A 21283-nucleotide genomic window follows, 5' to 3' on the forward strand; every position below is an offset into this window, starting at 1 on the left:
AAAAAGTTAACGGTTAGCGACTCGCTGTTATTGGTGCAAACCCAGATCCGCGTTTAACTCTTCGAGCTATGTTTAACTGTTGCTACTTAACGCTCATTATATAAATTAAGATGTTATTGCCACCGCTGCCACGATTTAACTCATTTCTTACGAGGTTCCCAATTAATTTGATTGCTTTTATTGTATAATGTTAATTAGCTTTGGCTATGAAAATTTCCCAAAGATAATGAAATTATACTTGATAAAACCAATTTTTCACCTTTATTTCCACATTCACTTAACATCATACTGTCTGAACTGTTTGCATCGTAGAATTAGTAGTTAAAATACGCAACATGTGAGTCATTTTGCGCAATCTTCATCAATAAAATATCGATATATTTGAAGCTTCCGGTAAATGGAGATATATTTGGCTGCATTTTGTGTCTTAACAACAATAAATTTCTCGCTGAATGAAAACCTGAAAACCAGCAATCATGAGTAATTATTGAAATTTTAATTTTACCTATCGTAAGTACCTATCATGGCAGTGAGTTGATAGTTCACTGTACCCTACAGCGTTCAGAAAACTCAACACGAATGAGTAGCAGTTATGGGAATTTTCATCATACGTTTCTTTGCGCCACTTTTCGTCCGTTGATATCTGCTCCAGTACCTCATCCCACCAGTCAAACCATGGCTCTGATACTTGGGCAATCAGAAGACATTGATTCCATTTGTCTGTAGATGGGTCTGCTTTCGGTGGCGTTTTTAATATTCCATATATGTCGTACTCTACGATAGCTCCTTTTGAGGAAGTTATTCCTATATGTAAATCATCATTGTTTTGGAAGGAACTAAAAACGTTCATGTTCGTTCAATTTTTGATAATATCATATCATGGTATCAACACGTGCCTTACCTTAAAAAATCTCCCCCAGATGGTCGCAAAACAATCGAGCAAGGATTTTGAACAGCTCTTATGAAAGGACTAGGTAAGCTGTTCGAAAATAGAGTTTAAAATTGCTTCACATTGCTAGGATGTCCTCAAACATAACTTACTTCAACGGTGTATCATCCCATCCTACTCCTAGAGCTTTATTACAAAGGGGACAATTGAAAAGTTGATCGAGCGTAAATATTTTTTTACCACAGTGATGAATGCATATTAAATCCCTGTACATGATTCTACAACAGAAAATATATTAAATGAGCTTTTGTAGCATTATTTGAACACTCTGGGAAAACACATCGGAATTAAGCGTTAAAAAGGAAAAAGTATTAGAGTTTTTTGTGTGTATAGTGGTGTACAGGACCATCTACCAATGCCAGCCCGTACGTACGGTAAAGGAGCATAGACAATCTGCTCTGCAATCACATGAGCTATGGTTTACTACCAACTTTGACGCGAAGTTTAAATACCTCCATTTTCGAAGAAAGGATATACATCTGGCTGTGAAGAAGGTATATTCTGGTAGAAAAGAGGTCCAATGGGTTTTAACATCTTAGCAAATCAAATCTCAATGAATAAGAAGGAAAATAATAAATGTTGCATTGGGTCTCAAAAGTTTATATGATATTTGCTATTAATCAACTTTTTGTTAAAAGAATAAACTCGTTCGTTGTTCCTGATTGCTAACATAGGAGTCATGTAACTTTTAGAGCATATGTTGAAGGTATTTTCCAAATCCATACACCTCTGCATTTTGCATAACTCTAATTCATGCAAGTAACTCCAAGCAAGCTTCAAGCAAAAAGGAGGTCCTTTTAGATCAGCTGAAAATAATTGTTATTTTAGTTTCCCTTGACAACGCAACTAAACGGCTACGTGTTGTATGTTTTGACCCACAGTGCAGTGTTAGTCACACTGAATGGTTTGGTTTAACCTGCTGTGAGTAACGAGCACGAGAGGTGAGCGAATCAAACTTTTTTCAAATAGTCCTTTGCGTTTCATATACGCGTTCGGTGTGAAATCGGGAACGAGCAGAAAATCCAAAGCAAAGTTTCATATTCGCTGTTTACGGGTCGTAAATAGTAATAGTTCTTTAGCAGTGCTGCGACGGCGAGGTTGGCAGTAGTGAAGCAGTTCCTTTTTTGTTGGTTTGATGTATTTTCTACTTTAATTTTTCATTATAGTGCATAGATGATTCCAGCTAGGATTCAGCAGTTTGAATAGTGATAAGATCAGCAACAACATTATTTAGCTATTTTGCGAGATACGTGTAACTGTTCGGTGGTCTCGTTAATCGCCGCTGCCTGGTCGAATAAACTACATTGCAGCAATACGTCATTAACAAAATGTTAAAGACCCCCAATCCGACAGAAAGGACACATTCTGTATGGTGGTTATGCATGATAGTGGTAACTTTTCTAGCGTCTAGTGCTATGATTAATCCGTCCCACGCAGGTTATGCCTGCCTGAGCAATCCATGTATCTACGGTGTGTGCATCGATGATCTAAACAGGTAATCATAACCCAACTAGAGACGGAGTACAAAACTCATTTCCCTTCGCTGTCGCACTGCCACGCACCACCTTGAGTGAGTGCGGCGCGATTTCATAATTTTTCTATAAATTAACACAATCAATAAATGTGTAATTTGAAAATGACTGTTTACCATGCCATCAAAAATAATATTCGAGTACGACAAATTTAAGCACGTAGCACGAGTAAGGCGGCTTACACGGAATTGAAGCATCCTTTTACGATCGTTACATATAATAATTATAGCAGCATAACAATTGAGAGAATGTTATACGGAGCTATAGTGTATAATCGATATTGGAAGCGTATGTAAACGTTAAAAGTATAAATTACATCTTTTTGTCATGCTACCTGGGACGGGTAACCGCACAAGAAAGATTCTCGCTCCCTAGTTTTGTTTATCCTATACAACTGGTCTCTTCCGGTTTAGGAGTAAATGAAGCGTAAGCGCCAAGGAGTTTTTTTTTTCGAAAATCGGCGGTAGTAACAATCTTTTGTTTTGTGGCTGTGTGTTTTTTAAATATGTTCGCGACGTTTTTTGATAACACATTTGTTTTCTTGACGATTCCTATATATCAACGGTCTCATTTCGAAGAGCCAAATGAAATAATTTTATTCCTTAGATACCAACCTAATAATGTAAGCTATTATATCCTTGAGCTAATTTAACGGCTTTGCTTCAGTACATACTCATGCTATTGCATTGATGGATACACCGGCGTGCACTGCCAGACGAACTGGGACGAGTGTTGGTCCAACCCGTGTCGTAATGGCGGAACATGCATCGATGGAATCGCATCTTACAACTGCACCTGTCCTGACGGATTCTTAGGTCAGCAAGCTGCAACGTTAGTAACATCATAGATCTTTCAACAACATTTGATTACATTTCATTCGTAGGATTGAATTGTGAGGAGAATTTTAACGAATGTCAATCAAATCCTTGCCAGAATGGTGGTTTCTGTCAAGACAGAGACAATGCATTTTATTGCACCTGCGTGCAGGGTTACGAAGGAGAGTTTTGCGAGATAGATATTGCCATTTGCAATCGGTCGGGCGATCGCTGCCTCAACGGTGCTGCATGCATTGATGGACCGGGCCTGGAATTCACATGTGACTGTACGGGAGGCTACGAGGGATTTTTGTGTGATTCAGAGATAAATGAATGCGCTTCATCCCCATGCCAGAATGGAGCAATTTGTATCGATAAGTTTGCTTCGTACGTGTGCGCCTGTCCGATGGGGTACAGTGGCACAAACTGCGAAGAACAAATACTAATCTGCGCTAGCTCACCGTGTGCCAATCAGGCACTATGCTTGATGGAAAAAGATTCGCCTACATGCTACTGTGTGCCAGACTTCCACGGGGAACTCTGTGAGCTGCAGTACGACGAATGCCGGATGCTAGGTCCAGAACCACGTTGCGTAAACGGTGCAACATGCATAGATGGAGTGGATGACTATTTTTGTATGTGTGCGCCAAAATTTTCGGGAGAAAATTGCGAGTGTCTCATATTGGCGGATGAAGGTGCACTTGAGGGACTAGATTGTAACTATACGATGTATGTTACAATCGAAGAAGCAACATTCGAAGAATCATTTGAAAGCACTTCACCCCAGGATGCAAGTTGGTCTACCACCACGGAAGCAATAGAAGATAGTGTCGATCATGGGGTGACCATGGACTTCTCATTTCCTACGCAAACAAATGTGGAGAATTATACTACACAACAACATACTGACCCGAATTTGACAATAACGAACAACCCTGACCAAGTAACCAACCCGCAGTATGGAGTGCATAGAACTACAGCTTATGCTAGCTCAATTACAGAATTTGCCATCCCTGCCGGAAGCGGGGGAGACCCACACTCAGGTACTTCTGAACAGGAAAATATCACTAGCATGTACTCTTTCTTTAGTACTAAAAAACCGTTGGAACAAACAACAGATAAAAAGTCTACAATTGAAATGGGTGAAGAAGATGTAAAAGAAAATAAGACATCGAATGTTTCTCCAAGCGGACCCGAACCAATTACAGCGAGTATAGCTATACAAGAGACGTTGCCCACTAGTGCATCACAAAATACCCTAGACACATCAGACTATGTATCGTCCGACTACATTACATCATCCGATTTTGTTTCTATGGAAGCAACCACTGTTTCCGTTATGGAAACTACCATTCCAACATCGCAGGCCGCACCGCGAGTCTCAACTCTTGCGCCTGAATTCAGCCTTTTTTTCACTCAAACTCCCACTACCTCATCAACACGTAAGCTTTCGGGGGAAGATCAAGCATTTCCATTAACCACACCTGTGCCAATCAATTCTATTGGTGATGAATCTCCCGATGTGATGCAAAACTGCGACGATACAGTTTGCACAAATGGTGGTACTTGTTCCTTGACTCCCAATGGGGTACGCTGTCTTTGTGAATTTCGTTTCACTGGACAATTTTGCAACATTCCAGTAAGCATACAAAACGCTGCCTTCTCTAAGGAATCATTCCTACGTCACGTAATTTATCGGCGAAACGATACGGTCGAACATGCCATTACTAGGAGCAGCGAATCAACAGAGCTGTTTAAACAAATATCGGTAATAACAATGCGGTTTAAAGCAAAGTTAACTTCTAGGGAAGGATTGATACTACTAGCCACGACAGAAGGCGATGAAGGGAGCCACTACGTAGCGTTGTTTTTGCACAAGGGCTTGCTACAATTTCAATTTTCATGTGGATTGCAAACCATGCTGTTGAGTGAAATCGAAGGAACAGTCAACAATGGATTCGAATTACACATAAAAGTACAGTAAGTGTGATTCCGCATATAGTAATGTGATACAAGCACATATTAAACCATGGTTTACATTATAGATTGAACTTCAATCAACACTACAGTCACTGCAATGCATCACTGCATGTGAACGATACGCTAGCCATGAGCGGCGAGCAGCCAACATGGCTCGGAAAAGTGTACAAAGCTCAATATAAGGAAAAGGCAGATGGAACTGATCCAATAGCGGTGCCGTTAGCTGCAATTAAATACAGCTGGGTTCATATGGGTGGTCGCCCGTTTAAAGCAATGCACACGCTAACGCACAACATTTCACGCTACCACGGATTTACCGGATGTGTTTATGAATTGGAAATCAACAACAAACCGACTGCAATTTTTGAGTAAGTAAAGTTATCATAGCTTCGAATGGTTTCGTGGGTTTACATTTATGTTCTTTTTTCACAGCAATGCCGAAGACGCATACCTGATTTATGAATGCACATCACTTGCCTGCCTTTCCAGTCCATGCCGTAACGGTGCGGTATGTGTAGAAAAAGATGAAGACAACGTTTTTTTCAGACAACAGTATAATCCTGATCTAGAACCTAGCAGCTCTAACGCGAGCAGTTGGAGTTGCAAATGCGCTTTTGGGTATATGGGTAAAACTTGCGACCGATCCATTTGCGACAATAACCCCTGTCGATTTGGTGGCACATGTATAACGTTTCCGGAAAGCGGATATTTGTGTCTATGTCCGTATGGCAAACATGGTCATTTCTGCGAACACGATTTAGACATTTTACAACCTTCGTTCTTTGGCAGCATTAAAGGACTTGCATCTTATGTTGCATATCCAATAGCATTTCCGATAGAGGATCGTCTGGAGTTTAGCTTTAAAATCATTCCCACAACCTCCGCACAGATATCGCTACTAGCATTCATTGGCCAACCGTATAATCATCAAGAACAGAGCGACCACTTTTCGATTAGCTTTATACAAGGTATGCATAGAATGCACCAATCGACAGTATCATCGTTGCAGCTGTACAATTATGACATCATAACGGTTTTTTTTGTTTTTTTTTTCAAAGGATTTATTCTGGTCACATGGAATTTAGGTAGTGGCCCACGGAGAATCTTCACGCAGCAACCACTCCAGGTGCAACCGACTCGTCCCACCACGATACACGTAGGTAGAAACGGAAAAACCGCTTGGTTATCCATTGAAGGCAAGATGAACATTTCGGGTAATTCTCCTGGAGGAAGTACGAAGCTGAATGTATTTCCGTACTTGTACATCGGTGGCCATGAAGGTGTTAACTTTTCCAGTTTACCACACGATTTACCACTTCACTCTGGATTTCAAGGATGTATCTTCGACATTCGGTTGGTAGCTGGACCGGTACACATTCCACTTCAGCACATCGGTGGTATGCGTGGCCGTAGCATAGGTCAATGTGGCACAAAGGAGTGTCATCGCCATGCTTGCCAGAATAACGGCGCCTGTCTGCAGCATGGATCGACCTTTACCTGCATATGCCAACAGGACTGGAACGGCATACTTTGTTCACAAAAAGCGAATCCTTGTGACGAGAAGAGTGCAGGCGGCAAGTGCGCAATTGGCTCCGATTGCTTTCCACTAGTATCGGGCGGGTACGAATGTGATTGCCCCTATGGGATGATAGGCACACGTTGCGAAACCAAATTAAAACATCTGAGTGATGTTTCATTTTCCGGACGTCGCTCCTATCTTGCGGTGCGATGGCCTGCTGGCGACAAAGGATTGGATTGGATAGCTTCCTATCGTGAGAACGAAGTGCATTACTACGAACAGATAGTGCAACATTCGCACATTACTCCGCACAATCATTCCATTTTGTTAAAGTCTATCCGCGAATTAGACAAGATCAACGATGTTTTAAAAGTGCTTCCCGAAACACGGAACGACACGGAAATCTATGATGACGAGCATGTGCTGCTTCCGAGGTCCGAAAGCTATCGCCAACTCAAGATACGGCAGCTAACCATTGAACTACAAATACGCCCACTGTCCGAAAAAGGTCTTATTCTGTTCGTTCCTACGTTCGATTCGGATGCACGAGAGCAAGGATTCATAAGTATTAGCCTCCAGGGTGGTGTGGTAGAGTATCGCGTCTCCTCCGGCCGATCCCAGTCAATAGCAGTGGTGCGCAGTAATCACGTGCTTGCCACCGGCGAATGGCATTCCATACGTGTTGTCAAGTACGGTAAGCGACTAACACTGTGGGTGGAAGGGAAAAGTTCTTCAATTGCCGGATTCGTCCAGCGTGAGGAGTATATGAGTCTCACTTCTAAGCTGTATCTTGGGGGATTGCCAGACCTGTCCGAAGTACCCTATGACGCTCTTACTGGTTACCCAACATCCTTCCGTGGCTGCATTAGAAACGTGATCCTTAACGGAACACGCATAACTTTGAATGGAAGTTCGATCGTGGCCTCGCGCAACATAAACGATTGCGATGGCACGCCCTGTGGTGGCGACTTATGTGCCAACGGAGGCATTTGCTTGTTGGATGAGTACTCGAAACCGCGATGTAAGTGCTCGGAATACTCTAAAGGAACAAACTGCGAAATCCAAGAATCCTGCGAAATTACAAAATGTCGAAATAATGGCCAATGCATGGCAAATGGACGCTGTAGTTGCTCTGGACTCGGATGGACGGGACAGTATTGCGAAATAGCCACAACGAAATATTCGTCTCTAGGCTTCAACGAACGCAGCTACATTTTGATACCATCTCAAAAAATCAAAATGAAGGACAAACGCAACGATAACGGGGGAGGTAGTTTAACTGACAAATCGCCCATAGAATTGCAGCTTTCGTTTAATATTTCCACACTGCACGACGGTGTGCTCGTATGGGCAACTGACACAACTGGAAGGTACCTTGGTGTGGGGATTAGGCATGGTTTGCTAGTCGTTGTTAGTAATATGCTGGAGCAAGACCGAGGAACAACCGCGAATAACGTTACTAATGAAAGCCATCGGCGGGTATTTGTGGCCGATGGTGACTGGCACCATATTATGTTGGAAACACGATCAACTCAGCTTCGTTTGCATGTAGATGGCTACGTTATATTCGCAGGCGCGTTAGTATCAACACTGCCAACATTTCATCAGACAAAACTACTGCAGGAAATTACTTATCTAGGTTCGTAGCTAATATCAAATTCAAACACGTACTTCGAACGCGGGTATTTTAACTTTAACATTACTTTGCTCTCTTCTTTTTAGGTGGGTTTCCCGAACAAAACGTGTATGATCGAACGCAGGGACATTTCAAAACCTTTTTCACAGGTTGTATGAAGCATATTCTACTAGGAAATCAGCTAGACGAGGAAATTGATTTCACTGAATTGGACGGAGCTAACATTAACGAATGTGCAGTATAAATATTTGAGGAGGCGGCTGTAGGTAGATAATTAGAAGAAACAGCAATCCGCTCCGGCTCGCTGAAGCACTGGTAGACGGCTAAAATTACAAATGTAACATTTACGCTGGCTAATTTTTCTGCACAATGTATGCTCATTGAAACCAGAATAAAAATAAGCTTTGTACTCAATTAATACAACTAATTTCTATACCTACAACTAATGCACTATCAAGAGATCGAAAATTTTCATTATTCTATTTTCTTTTACTCACCTTTTTTGCATTTAAGAACTTTGCGAAAAACGTTAATTACATCCCTACATTCATTAATTTTATAAAATTAACATTACCGAATGGCTTAAACGATTAGCTACTCTAAACAATTTACGGCATTTTGCTTATTTGGAATGAGTTGTAAACATCATAGATACGGCCAGTTACTTAATTCAGGTTTGACAGATTCCTTGAAATACGGAATGTCATATCATTCGGGCACAAGATATGAAAAATAAATTTAAAATTTAATTTCCAGTTATTAATTTAAAACAGATCATAAGAGGATCAATGGAAATACCTCTAAGTTCACAATACATGCACGTGATTTAAGAAAAACTCACCCGATACAATTTTCGATGAAGTGAGGTTAGGATCGATGGGTTCAACATGAAAAAAGAAAAGACAAAAGCCTATGCAGTAAAAATTCTCTTGCGCGAGAAAATGTATAGAATGAGGCGAATAAAGCAAAGCAAAGCCTGAGATCTGACCAAATGTACGAAAGCAAGGCTTAAGCCTTTAAAAGCTCGTCTAGTAATTATTAAAGCTTCAACATTGCAGAATGCAGGAGAAGTCGCACTGGCTATTTGAAATTACTAACCAAAAACAATACTATGAGGCGTGGGGGTTAAAATGCATACGAAAAAAAAAATGATCGCACTGTACATCTTCTCTAAAACCTGCAGGGTGGAGGGAGATTCATATTGGCCGTGCTTTATGCCTCTAATAGGCTACATAAAATCAACTTTTAACCATCCTTCATTCTTTTTACTGCTCCGAAGCATATCCTATTCATTATCAAACGTTTCGTCGCGCTGTATAGTAGTCTGCTATCTGCTAGGTCATTCGTCGTATTTTTGCTTCTGTTATTACTCAAGGGGAAGCAACACGATCGTAATACTGTACTGACAACTTCATAACGCTTTTTTATTGTGCGCGTATTAAAGATTACCTTTATTTTTTATCATTCGACAATATGTACGCTAGTGAAGAACTAATGCGAATAATACTCTCCGACCTTTATTTTTTCATTCGTATATTATCCAGTTCCATTATATAACAAAATTTCGTCCGTTATTTTATAAAGCCACTATTCAAATGTAAAACAACGGAGTTTGCGCTTGCCACTAAATTATCTCTCAGATTCTGTAAGAAAAACTGTACATAGTAGTCGGTTTGATTTAATGATTCAGTTTGAATTTTAAAGTCAAATGTACCGTTAATAAAAACGGCGCATGACGGGAATTAGTACAACTCAATAATAATCAGAGTAGCTTCAAGCGCTAATGGTGCATTATCCCAAATTGAAAAACAAGAGCCCCTTAACAATAACTTCGGTTACAACATGAAAGATCTTGTCCAATGTGCGACATCTTGACGCATCTGGTACCATCTGGCTGTTACAGGCTTAATCAGTAACGAAATGAATCACTACGTAGCAAATTTATTGCTGCACTGTGCTATGGCAACATCGTCATATATGTGGCCATTTCTAATGGAAAGATTAGAATAAAGCAATTGTGTAACAAGTAAGCAGGAGTAGACGGGGGGGGGGGGGGGGGAACAGTGTTTTAATTTGAAGCTAAGAATCTAAATATCAATCCAATCATTCTAAACCATGATATTCAAATTAAGAATCTGTATATGTTAAACTAAAGCAATAGCTGCATTTTTTTCAGCAGCATTTTCATCGATTTTCTTAAATGTAATTTATTGGTTGACCATATTCTTTTATATATATTGCGTTTGTATGTACGATACAAAGTGATTCATTGATATTCAGATTTTTAGAAAAGAGGAATGAATGTAAAACCATTTCACATATTTACTATTTGCCATCAGGCTTAAATAGAGCGCTTTTGAACAGTGAAGTTCAAATACACTACCATACAGGGAAACAATGGTTTATAGCATAAACGGAACGAAATAAGTTGATTGCTTGTATTGCATATCCTGTTCGGCTATGTGTATCAACGCTTTAGGCTTATACATCCTAAGCTTATCTAATCTAATGTGTTTTGTAATCAATGCTGCGATCTCTATCTTTATTGATCTATGTTGATTAGCTAATTATTGTCTTTCACATGATGTTTTGATTGGCTTCAATCTGATGCGCAATAAAGATCAAGAATTAGAACCTCTTTAAAACGTAAATTTCAGCCACACTATATCAACGGTGGAGCCACAATATATCATCGGCAGAGCCAGGGCAAAAGCAGATTTTTGTTTAGTATTGCCACTTCCTATTTGTTTCGTAACACCTGCATCTTATTGGTTGCTTTTGGCTATGCTCAGGGTTTGATAGTGTATTTACTATTTAACAAAAACTATCAATTAAGACGCAGCGATATCTGTTGATTTCGCACTCTCCTCATCTTCACTGCACAACGCGGAAGCAGAATAGCATTTAATCAGCAGAGGTAGTAGCAAATATCGGGACTCTAACTTTCTGTTGGCAAACTCTTTGATTTGATGTGTGATATGTTGTGTTATATTGTTAATATTTATATTCCATCAGAAATCGATACTACCCCATGAAAGCTTTAAATTACTAAAATAGTGCAGTGCTACTGAATTGCTGTTCCAGAAAGTAATGCCACGTCCAAATTTCATACAAACAACATAATATTAGTTTCATAAATAGTCGCCATAGTAATGACTAATAGCATTACGATTAAGTTTGAACGAAAAAGAAATGCTTCCTGCATACGAAAATGTACTTGCAAATCAGTAGCAATCTGTCAACATAAACTAAAGACAAAAACGTACACAACTACATGAAAACTGCAATCCGTGCAACGACAATTGCATAATGTGGCAGCATATGTTAATAATGAATAAATAGAATATATATATATATATATATATATATATATATATATATATATATATATATATATATATATATATATATATATATATATATATATATATATATATATATATATATATATATATATATATAACAAATTTTAGAAATTAGAAAAATGCTACTCTTGACCTCCTTATTAGATGCCATTTTATCGAAAGCATGCCAATAACTTCATTATGCGGAAATATGTCAGAAGCGGTGGGTGCGTACCGCTGAGCATTACGTGTGGTTCATTTTCTCGTTATGAACGGTAGCTGTGGTGCGCCAAAGCATGCCACAACATACAGAATGCCGAAAAATAAGTTTAGCTTAGCCGTTTGGCGTGGTACCTTTTGTACTGTAGCCTCATTGCGAAATTGCCGCTCGATAGCAAACGCTTGCTTAAACGTTACCATCGGTAATAGAAACAGTACAGAATATTTCATACCTAACACCACGAAAATCACATATGGCGTGAAAAGCAACACAGCATATAAAACGTACGAGCAGGTTCTACCAATTAAAATGGCCAGCGTCACGATACCAACTCTCTTATCGGATTCTGCGTCACGCGTGTTGTTGCTGTGCAATATCGCCTCAGTGTTGAGCGCAAGTGGGATGGCGTAGAATATGGTTGCCCACTCGATATACCCAGTTTGTGCCATATACGAGAATAGCACCGAGATCGGTCCAAAGATTATCAAAATAAGAACATCACCTAGGGCGATGTATTTTAAGCCTATACCACCGGTGTACAAGAAACTGCACGATAACCCACCGAAATACACTAGCGCAAGATGCTCCAGCTTGGCCGGTGATAGATAAACCAAAAACACGAACCCTACACACCCCGCACCATACAACAGCACTCCGAGGGTTACAACCTGAAATGAAATTAAGGAGAGCACATTGCAGTATTAGCACAGATGAATGAAAACAAGATTTCGCCCGTTGCTGTACCTCATCTTTGCTGAGAATATGATCAACTAGTGTTCGATCATCTGCTTTGCGATCGTCTATGCCTTTAACGAAATCATAATATGTGTTTACCACATTGCCAGCACAATGTACGGTCACCACCGTCAGCACGGTAGAAAGAAAAGTTAATATACTGAGATCTTCATAGCCGTGCACACGATAAGCGATAGTGGTACCGAGTAATGTAGGCATCAAGCTGGCCGACAACGACCATGGTCGCAGTGCCGTCAGGTACGTTTTGAATTTCATCAACGGGGCTACAAAAAGGACGCGAATTAAATGAAACGATGCGTTAAAGGTACATAACTAGGGCAAAGCTTGTCCGGAACATCTGCCTAACCTTTGATATGTGGCCGCTCTTGTGGTTGTCCAGTCGGTAGGACAGGTTTCAAGTTTGCCTGGAGATGCACATCTGATGTTTCCGGTACACGTTCTGGTGACATCCAATTATTTGTTTCCATTGTTGTCAACTATTTCCTGCTTTATTATAAGTTACACTCGAAATATTCTTTCGCCTTCCCCTAACGCTTCCTGAGTCGGAAACACGCCGAGTGTAGCACGTACTATATAACAATCAGGAGCAGGATAGTAGGCTGATTATTGTTTTTTTTTGCTGCTACGAAGATGATCTTCTGTACATCTGATCATTTTACATCCACTGGGATGTATTCTTTCAACGATTGGTGTTATTTCCATCCACCATCCACCTTCTACAGCGATCCACTTTTAGAAACGCACAATAGTTTGGCACAATGGCTTGCAAGCCTTTCGCATCTTGCTCCAAAGGGGTGAATCACTTTCCCTACTTGTTGTTTGATTTATCCTTATGGTGAACAAAAATTATTCGAAAAGTTCGTTGAAGTCAGGCAGCTGTTGTATTCATTCTCCTGTAGATCTAAGCCTATAAACGAGGGTGTTATATCGCCTTCAGCAGAACCTTGACGGTGCTTCATCGACAGGACCGTACGCCACCGCCGTAGAATCGAATCCGCAGATAAATCGCAGGAGTAGATAGTGGTAACAGGTTGTTGTTTTTTAAAGAGATAATCACATTTTAACAATATGATTTTTATTACAACTTTCTGTCCGGTTAACGATACCTTTATTCTACGCTCACAAAACTTAGCTGGCAAAAAATAACACTTTCAGTTCCTTTTGTCACGTCATCCACGTAGTGTGGGAGAATCTGTCAAACGAGGAAGAAAGTAGTTTGCTTTGGCTGATGCTGTTAAATGCAAATTGCATTCAATCCTATGATTTAATTGTTATTTAATTGTAAGTGTTTTTTAAGACTTTAAAATGATATATATATATATATATATATATATATATATATATATATATATATATATATATATATATATATATATATATATATATATATATATATATATATATATATATATATACCATTTTAAAGTGTTTGTATACTAATTACAAATTTTTGTCCATATATATATATATGTGTGTATAAGATACAATTGAATAACATCGTGAAGAGAGATTTAAGGCAAATTTCTAAATGCAACACAGCGATGTTCAAAAAATTACCAATATCCGTCATTTGACATTTGGCCTATTGATGCAAAAGGATACCTCAAACACAACAAACCGTTAGTATCAAATTTGAAACTGGCGCACCTGAAAGTTCCTCTTGTTTAGTTTTGCCAGATATTAATGCCATTGACACTCCTGCGACCATTTATGAACTACTGATCTACGACGATATATCTTTGCTACCTTCAGTAATGATTTGCAGCATCATCCAATAAGGATCTTGGCCCCCATGGATCCTGTCAACGTAAAAGGTATTCGATAGAGTGGTAGCGAATTGCGTTAAAATCCATTGCACCATTCAAACATTTTTATGCGTAGTAGCTTGTAGCGACCTATGCAAAGCAGCTACATGCTAATTTCGAAAATGTTCAGTATTTGTGAAACTTCATGAAGCTAGAGTATAAAAAATTGAAAACAAATTAAAACAGCTTGAGGGAACTTTTTCTGTTTTCATCAATTTTAAGCTCAATATTACAACATAAAATAATCAAATGGCAGGTTCAATGTCATAACGCGTTTCAAGTGCATGATCACAGAGCAGAGAATTGTTTACGACGTTTCGGGAGCGCTTATTATATAGATTGAAATTAAAGTTAAAGAAAAAACATTCAAATTGACAAGATTTTGCATCTATTGAGAAATTATATTGCAGATTCTAGAGAAGTCATGTTTCATATTGAAAAGGTTAAATAATGTCACGAAACCGAAGCGAGGAGGCTTGGTACAGCTATGTTGAAGCATGAAACAGATTGAAGTAAAGGAAGAAGAAAAGTCAAATTATCCATGCCAGAAGCAGCGCCAGCATAAGTCACGCTTCATTCTCTAAAAACTTTTGCAGAACACGCTTCAATTGCTGGTGTAAAAAAAGTGTTGTTGTTTTATTTGTTATTGGACTACAGTTTGTAGTGAATAGAAAGGCAATGTTCCATTTACTGCTAGTAGTAGAAAAGGGGATAGTAAATTGATGAGTGTATTTTATGGTGGCTTCTTCACAGCTTTAGGATAACAACAGCAGCACGGTTGGTGGAAGACGATAACTGGAGCGTTCAGAATGACGGGTACAATATTAGAAAATCTAAGTGGCAAAAAATTGGGCATTTTAGTCGCTTGTCTGCTGTGCATGCAGTTTTTTTGTTTTCTTCTGGGTGGACTTGTAGGTGAGTATTTTACTGAATTACTTTTAACATTATGGCTTGAATTTCTTACCATGAACATGAGCAAATACAAAATTTCATTTCCACACATTTTTAAACCGTTATTAAAATCAATGTTCTTGATTTAAAAAAGTACTCTAATATTTGGATATACAAATGCATACATCATCGATGTTTCGTTTGTTTACATTACGGTCTACACACCTCCCGCTTCGCATTCCGGCTGCACGTATCAAGAAGTAAAGATATATTTGTTTATATGTTTGTATATTTTTATCTGCTTTATTCAGCCCCCGTACCAGCCAGCGTGCAGACGATTCTCGCAACTATATGTAAAGATATTCCAGGATCGCACAACGATACCACAGTATGGCTCTATTCCAGGGGCGATGATCGCTGTCAGAGCTTGGACCATTTTGATATTGAAAGTGACGACATGCGAATGGCGAATCAGATTGTTTTCGTATTCCAAATGCCTTTACCCCGCGAAGGACGTCAACTAGATTATTCTCGGTGGCAACAGAATTTGATTGGCGTATTACAGACGGATATTGCATTTGAAGCAAATGTACTACATAAACCGCATTCCAAAATTACCATCGACGCGCGGCTTGCGTATCGGAATAAGGATGATGGCCCGGACCAGAGTTGGAAATATTTGGCGTCTTCGATGGAAGAACGCGATCTCGATTGTTTTGCCAACAATGCCACTGATGACTACCTGTATAGCTGTAACACGATTCCACTGTTTGAGCTCGGTTCGTTGCATCACGATTTTTATCTCCTCAACGTCCGCCTACCCGTCGACAGTGAGCGTCGAATGAATATCGAAATTGGGCATATTAAAGACTTACATCTTTCGGTGATCTATCAGAATGGTGGTTTCACCAAGGTTTGGGTCTCGCTTAAAACGGTGTTTCTTCCTTTGATCGTGTCGATCATGGCTTGGTTTTGGCAACGAGTGCATCTTCTACAGCGCAAACCGGCTCTGTTGGAGCAGATGCTGTTATCGCTAGGCTGTGCATTAACAGTTCTTAATGTACCATTGGAGTATTTGACACTGTTTTTCGACATGCCATTTATGCTATTGTTAAGTGATATTCGCCAGGGGATCTTTTACGCTGCACTGCTATCCTTCTGGTTAATTTTTGCAGGAGAGCACCTACTGGTAATGATTTTCGAACACAACGCAAAATGCAGCTGAGTCGATCATTCATTTTTCATATATTACAGATCCAAGAAACAGGAGAAAAATCGAGTCTTAGAACATATTGGAAGCATCTGAGTGCTGTAGCTATCGGTTGTGTGTCGCTTTTTTTGTTTGATCTATGCGAACGAGGTGTGCAGCTACGTAATCCTTTCTACTCAATTTGGGTTTCAAAGATTGGAGCAAATGTTGCAGTAAGCATTGCATCGAGTTTCTCTCCCGTCAATCATCATATCAAAGAATGTCCATAAATTATTTTTTATTCTAGCTTGGTTTCATAATTTTGGCCGGAGTTTCGGCAGGATGCTACTTTTTCTTTCTGTGTTACATGATCTGGAAAGTATTTTGTAATATAAACTTAAAGCGTACCTCGCTCCCCTCCATGTCATCAGCTCGTCGGTTACATTACGAAGGCATTATTTATCGTTTCCAATTTCTAATGTTGGCCACGTTGTTGTGTGCAGCAATGACTGTGATTGGTTTTATTATTGGTCAAGTTTCAGAGGGTCGTTGGAAATGGGATGAAAATATTGACCTCGAATTTACCTCTGCTTTCTGTACCGGCGTGTACGGCATGTGGAACATTTACATCTTTGCCCTGATCGTGTTGTATGCTCCGAGTCACAAAAAGTGGCCTACCAATGAAACTACGGGTAAGCGCAAACGGATTTCCTTACTATGCTATTATATTTAAGCAAATTTTTTGACTGTTTTAGAGAACATCATGAGCGAAGAAATTGAATTTAGCAATTTACCATCCGATTCAAACCCGAGTGAAATATCATCCTTAACACAGTTCGCTAGAAAAGCAGCCCAGGATTAGAATCGGGATTCGAGCCATTAAGCTGATATGCCAACATATTCTTTACCTTGTTTCCTAATCGTCGTAGCCAGTGTGTATAGAATCTTCGAAAAGAAAATGCATTTACTTATTCACTAGCATGCAGAACAAGAATCTTTCGACGTCGCTTTAATAATAAGTAGTTTGTAGTAGAATCAAAAACTGTATGATTCATATGCCAGTATTAACATGCATAACCAAGTAATAGAAAGTAAAATCATTTTGTCCTCCGGTTTATCCTTGAATCAAGTAAAATATATTCGATTTGTGTAATATATGTTCCACCTTTTTTGTCACTTAATAATTTTCAACCCAATTGGATATAATGAAACAATGATTGTTAAGGCACCCTATCAATGAACAATTGTACGTTGTTTTGCATTATCGTTTTTATTTGCAACATGTTTCGTGTATGCAATTTTTGTACACCACTGCCACTACGTGAATAAAAATCAATTTATGTTCTTCTGTTTTTATATTTAACATGAAAATTCATCATAAGATTATATTTAATATATATATATATATATATATATATATATATATATATATATATATATATATATATATATATATATATATATATATATATATATAATATTCGTTGACAGTGGATGACGATATCTAAATAATGAATGTTTTGCGGTCATGGACAGCTATGTAACAGTGAAAACTTACATGAAAATACCCAAATAATTATTGGCACGTTACTTTTTGCCTTAATTACGCTATCGCGCTTACAAACGGTTCCGACAGCAAATATTTTTCTTTATTCAATTTGCCGAGTCTGATGGATAATTAATTTGCAACACATCATCGTAATTAGAACAATACAGACGAAACATAAATTTTGATATATATATATATATATATATATATATATATATATATATATATATATATATATATATATATATATATATATATATATATATATATAAATTTGAGATTAATTTTTCATGTCATTTATTCATACAAGGCGGTTACTAAAAAAAATTTCTTCGGCTTGGTATCTCCGCATTTTTGAGTGTAGTCATTGTTAGCTCTATTGTATTAGAGCATACTTTATGTTTTCTATTCTATATGTGAATTTTATAAAAACACCATTACAGTTGTAATGAAAGAAAATTGTGTAAACAAATTTTAATTTAATAAAAAAGCGCTTATTTTTATAGACAACATTTGAGGGGATTGCATTGCTAATAGTGCTCTGTACCGTTTGTTAAAATACCAATCGAATGAAGAGACTTGACAAAGATGGGCGAATTTGTGTAGAATTATGTATTATGGTTCATGGTAACGTTAGTAATTTCTTTTATAATCATTTCAGCAACTTGCCAAGCTAGCTCTTCTTGCACTTTGTCTTCCGGTAAATTAACAAGCCTACGCACCGCTTTTTTCAATAAGCTGCGATTCCACCGATCGTCGTTGGAGGGAGGTTCAACTATATCAAAATCCCTTTCGTATCTACCTAGTGCATCTATTCTGCCGAATGTCAAGCCTGCAGCTACAGCTGAGGAACGCCGTCGCCATAACAAATCTGGATTGTAAAGCTGGCGGGAATCAATGTGCAAGCTGTGCTCCACGCTACCGACGCCAGGGGCAACAGGCATTCCAGAACCAGCAGGGAGCGTAACGTTCACAACCTGTTTCCTATTACGCCGATAGAAGCTACTGTCGGGCATAGCCAGGAGAGTGTTTTGTGAAGAAATAAAACCATCAGACGATATTTTGCGATTTAGGGGTCTTCCGTCCGTCCCCGCTATGTCATACCGCCGTCTCTGTTCTTGTCGATCTACGACCGACGGTAATATACTGATACTATGTGGCGTTTTACCGACTTTACCGAGAAGTTCGGTTATGAACCGACTATAAAGGGGCGATCTGATAAATCCTGCAAAGTATTGTTGCTCAAGAAAATGTTCAATGATTCGTACCGGAAGCTCGAAGCATTCGGCAATGCTGCAGCCTGGATCTGACGAGCAGATGTGTTCTTCGAGTAAAGCGCGTAGTTTATCACTCAACTTCAGGGACGATGTTGCTTGAAGTGAAAAATATTTTTCATACAACACCATTGCATCCTTTTGGGCTTGTGCTTTGTTCTCGAAGGATCGTTTAAAATTTACAGCTCCTACATAGAACTCTAGATAGTGGTGCTTGTGCTGTTGTTCTAGGTGTTCCATAAAATAGAACAGGGCCAGCTCGCTGCTCAAAACATCTCTTAGTACAAGATCTTCACTTGTCAACACTTCCAAGGAATACTTACAGTAAAAGGAGCTCTCCATAAACGGATAGAGATAATTTTGCTCCAGCAATTCGAGTAGATAATGTTGAGCTTCGTTGAAAATTACTTCATTGCACCCACGGCCCAGATTACACAACGCCAACGAGATGTTAGAAAGTATTGTGGCCGGCATGTCGATGTGATGCGAAGAATTAGTTATCAAATATTTCTTGTAGATTCTTACAGCATCTGAACTAATTAACGAATTAAAAGGGCATTTATTTGGTGCCGAGGAGATGGGAGTTCTAGAGCCCTGCATTGGAAGTCCTGCGTTACTTGCTTCACAGATTTGAGTTTTTTCGTCGTCTGTTAAAGACTGTCGCATGATCGTAATATCACAAATTTCTGGCACATGCTTAAGGTCCGACCCGCACCGCCTACCTTCAGATGATTGCTCTTGCAGCGAAACAACACAATTACCTTGGTGGTCCTTCTCCTTGTTATCGGCGTGTTCCTCCAGGACTCCGACTAACGATGTGGGGGAAATGAGAGACGTGCAACGTACGTCATCAGTTGATTCGGAGAATGAGTTTGTTGACAGCGAATCGCAGTCTGCATTGCAGAAAGATAAGTTTTCGTCTACATCAGAAGAAACGCTTCGATGCAAGCGCTCACCGGGATATCTGTTTGATATAGCACAATCACGTAAACCGCTTTCAGAAGCTGCTGCCTTGAAGCTTTCTACTTCCAACCAAAATTTAATAAACGTAAGTGCATTATTTGATTCCAAAAATTGTACAAAATAACACATGCATTTTTGATCTGCCAGAATATCAACCATACGCCGTGAAAGTTTAGAAACGCCAACAGCATATTCTACAGGAAAGAAAAAAGAGACATAGAGCGAGAGAGAGAGAGAGAAATAAAATGAAAATAAGGAGTAACATTAATTTTGCCCTCGACAGGCATGGATGGATTCAATATCATACCTTTTTTTTCAATGCAATACTGTTCAGCTAATTGTAGTGCTTCCTCGTCGTTTTGTGGAAGTTTCATACTGTCAATGACATCATGACTTGTACTGAATTGGGCTGCATGATCATCGGTTCTGTTTGCTAAAGTAGGCTCACAATTGTCGACACTTCCCGTAATTGATTTTCTGCGGCCTATTACAAATTAAAAATGAATTAAAATAACAGATTCATAGTTTGACTTAATGGAGAAATAAAAGCTAAATTAATAAGATATCTGATTCGGCGCTTTTCCATACTACCCTATCACGTCTACCCCACCTTCCTACTTCCAGTAAGAGAAAGTTCGATCATTTGAAAAAGCATTTAGAAGGAGCGCTTGGAAGTGCATAGATTCATATAATATTTTTCATAAGAAAATGTATCTGGAAAATGAAATCCATTTAACAAAAACATGTCTTTTTGAGCAAAAATGAATCTTTTTGTATTTTAAGGTTGGTCTCGAACAAACAAATACACGTACCTGTTTTCTTTAGAAACTGCAACATTCTGCTTGATGTCGCTTACGATGA

General features: G+C 38.9%; 5 protein-coding genes across 7 annotated transcripts; 2 read left to right on the forward strand and 3 right to left on the reverse strand.

The window, feature by feature from the left end:
• Positions 1-264: 264 nt before the first annotated feature.
• On the reverse strand, positions 265-12654 carry LOC128727104 (MKRN2 opposite strand protein). 2 transcript variants are annotated; one of them, XM_053820973.1, is made up of 5 exons: positions 12558-12654; positions 1042-1167; positions 902-979; positions 519-836; positions 265-460 (listed from the first exon to the last, which is right to left on the reverse strand). In XM_053820973.1, the coding sequence occupies exons 2-5, from the start codon at positions 1161-1163 to the stop codon at positions 343-345; spliced, it is 636 nt and encodes a 211-aa protein (XP_053676948.1). In that variant the 5' UTR covers positions 1164-1167; positions 12558-12654; the 3' UTR covers positions 265-342. The 2 variants fall into 2 exon arrangements, with proteins under 2 accessions (XP_053676948.1, XP_053676947.1); XM_053820972.1 differs by lacking the exon at positions 12558-12654 and adding an exon at positions 8929-8961.
• LOC128726096 (protein eyes shut) lies at positions 2278-8805 on the forward strand. Its single transcript, XM_053819885.1, has 8 exons — positions 2278-2444; positions 3148-3296; positions 3365-4090; positions 4505-5276; positions 5342-5644; positions 5709-6244; positions 6335-8434; positions 8518-8805. Exons 1-8 carry the CDS (start codon positions 2278-2280, stop codon positions 8673-8675), a joined length of 4911 nt encoding a protein of 1636 aa, XP_053675860.1. The 3' UTR covers positions 8676-8805.
• Positions 12031-13200, reverse strand: LOC128727103 (ubiA prenyltransferase domain-containing protein 1 homolog). Its single transcript, XM_053820970.1, has 3 exons — positions 13098-13200; positions 12740-13014; positions 12031-12663 (listed from the first exon to the last, which is right to left on the reverse strand). The coding sequence occupies exons 1-3, from the start codon at positions 13198-13200 to the stop codon at positions 12031-12033; spliced, it is 1011 nt and encodes a 336-aa protein (XP_053676945.1).
• Positions 13201-15330: 2130 nt separating this feature from the next.
• LOC128723135 (protein wntless) lies at positions 15331-17942 on the forward strand. 2 transcript variants are annotated; one of them, XM_053816846.1, is made up of 5 exons: positions 15331-15471; positions 15759-16636; positions 16702-16869; positions 16944-17328; positions 17371-17942. In XM_053816846.1, exons 1-5 carry the CDS (start codon positions 15366-15368, stop codon positions 17496-17498), a joined length of 1665 nt encoding a protein of 554 aa, XP_053672821.1. In that variant the 5' UTR covers positions 15331-15365; the 3' UTR covers positions 17499-17942. The 2 variants fall into 2 exon arrangements, with proteins under 2 accessions (XP_053672821.1, XP_053672822.1); XM_053816847.1 differs by having other exon boundaries at positions 17392-17942.
• A 686-nt stretch (positions 17943-18628) lies between these two features.
• LOC128725388 (A-kinase anchor protein 10, mitochondrial) lies at positions 18629-21259 on the reverse strand. The gene is made up of 3 exons (XM_053819129.1): positions 21235-21259; positions 20730-20906; positions 18629-20616 (listed from the first exon to the last, which is right to left on the reverse strand). The coding sequence occupies exons 1-3, from the start codon at positions 21257-21259 to the stop codon at positions 18794-18796; spliced, it is 2025 nt and encodes a 674-aa protein (XP_053675104.1). The 3' UTR covers positions 18629-18793.
• Between the last annotated feature and the right edge of the window lie 24 nt (positions 21260-21283).

The sequence above is a fragment of the Anopheles nili genome, chromosome 3 (assembly GCF_943737925.1).
Source record: "Anopheles nili chromosome 3, idAnoNiliSN_F5_01, whole genome shotgun sequence".
In the NCBI taxonomy this organism is placed as follows: domain Eukaryota; kingdom Metazoa; phylum Arthropoda; class Insecta; order Diptera; family Culicidae; genus Anopheles; species Anopheles nili.

Excerpts from the sequence above, each read along its gene's own strand:
- LOC128726096 (XM_053819885.1), top strand. The coding sequence starts at position 2,278 with ATGTTAAAGACCCCCAATCCGACAGAAAGGACACATTCTGTATGGTGG. Across the intron at positions 2,445-3,147 it reads TGCATCGATGATCTAAACAG|TACATACTCATGCTATTGCA; the intron begins GTAATCATAACC and ends GCTTTGCTTCAG. Across the intron at positions 4,091-4,504 it reads CACTTCACCCCAGGATGCAA|CGAGTATAGCTATACAAGAG; the intron begins GTTGGTCTACCA and ends AACCAATTACAG.
- LOC128727104 (XM_053820972.1), bottom strand. Across the intron at positions 980-1,041 it reads TGGGATGATACACCGTTGAA|CTTACCTAGTCCTTTCATAA; the intron begins GTAAGTTATGTT and ends ATTTTCGAACAG. Across the intron at positions 837-901 it reads TCTGGGGGAGATTTTTTAAG|TTCCTTCCAAAACAATGATG; the intron begins GTAAGGCACGTG and ends GAACGTTTTTAG.
- LOC128727103 (XM_053820970.1), bottom strand. The coding sequence starts at position 13,200 with ATGTCACCAGAACGTGTACCGGAAACATCAGATGTGCATCTCCAGGCA. Across the intron at positions 13,015-13,097 it reads AGAGCGGCCACATATCAAAG|CCCCGTTGATGAAATTCAAA; the intron begins GTTAGGCAGATG and ends TCCTTTTTGTAG. Across the intron at positions 12,664-12,739 it reads ATATTCTCAGCAAAGATGAG|GTTGTAACCCTCGGAGTGCT; the intron begins GTACAGCAACGG and ends ATTTCATTTCAG.
- LOC128723135 (XM_053816846.1), top strand. The coding sequence starts at position 15,366 with ATGACGGGTACAATATTAGAAAATCTAAGTGGCAAAAAATTGGGCATT. Across the intron at positions 16,637-16,701 it reads TTGCAGGAGAGCACCTACTG|ATCCAAGAAACAGGAGAAAA; the intron begins GTAATGATTTTC and ends CATATATTACAG. Across the intron at positions 17,329-17,370 it reads GCCTACCAATGAAACTACGG|CAAATTTTTTGACTGTTTTA; the intron begins GTAAGCGCAAAC and ends ATTATATTTAAG.
- LOC128725388 (XM_053819129.1), bottom strand. The coding sequence starts at position 21,259 with ATGTTGCAGTTTCTAAAGAAAACAG. Across the intron at positions 20,907-21,234 it reads GCAGTTTCTAAAGAAAACAG|GCCGCAGAAAATCAATTACG; the intron begins GTACGTGTATTT and ends AATTTGTAATAG. Across the intron at positions 20,617-20,729 it reads GTATTGCATTGAAAAAAAAG|AATATGCTGTTGGCGTTTCT; the intron begins GTATGATATTGA and ends TCTTTCCTGTAG.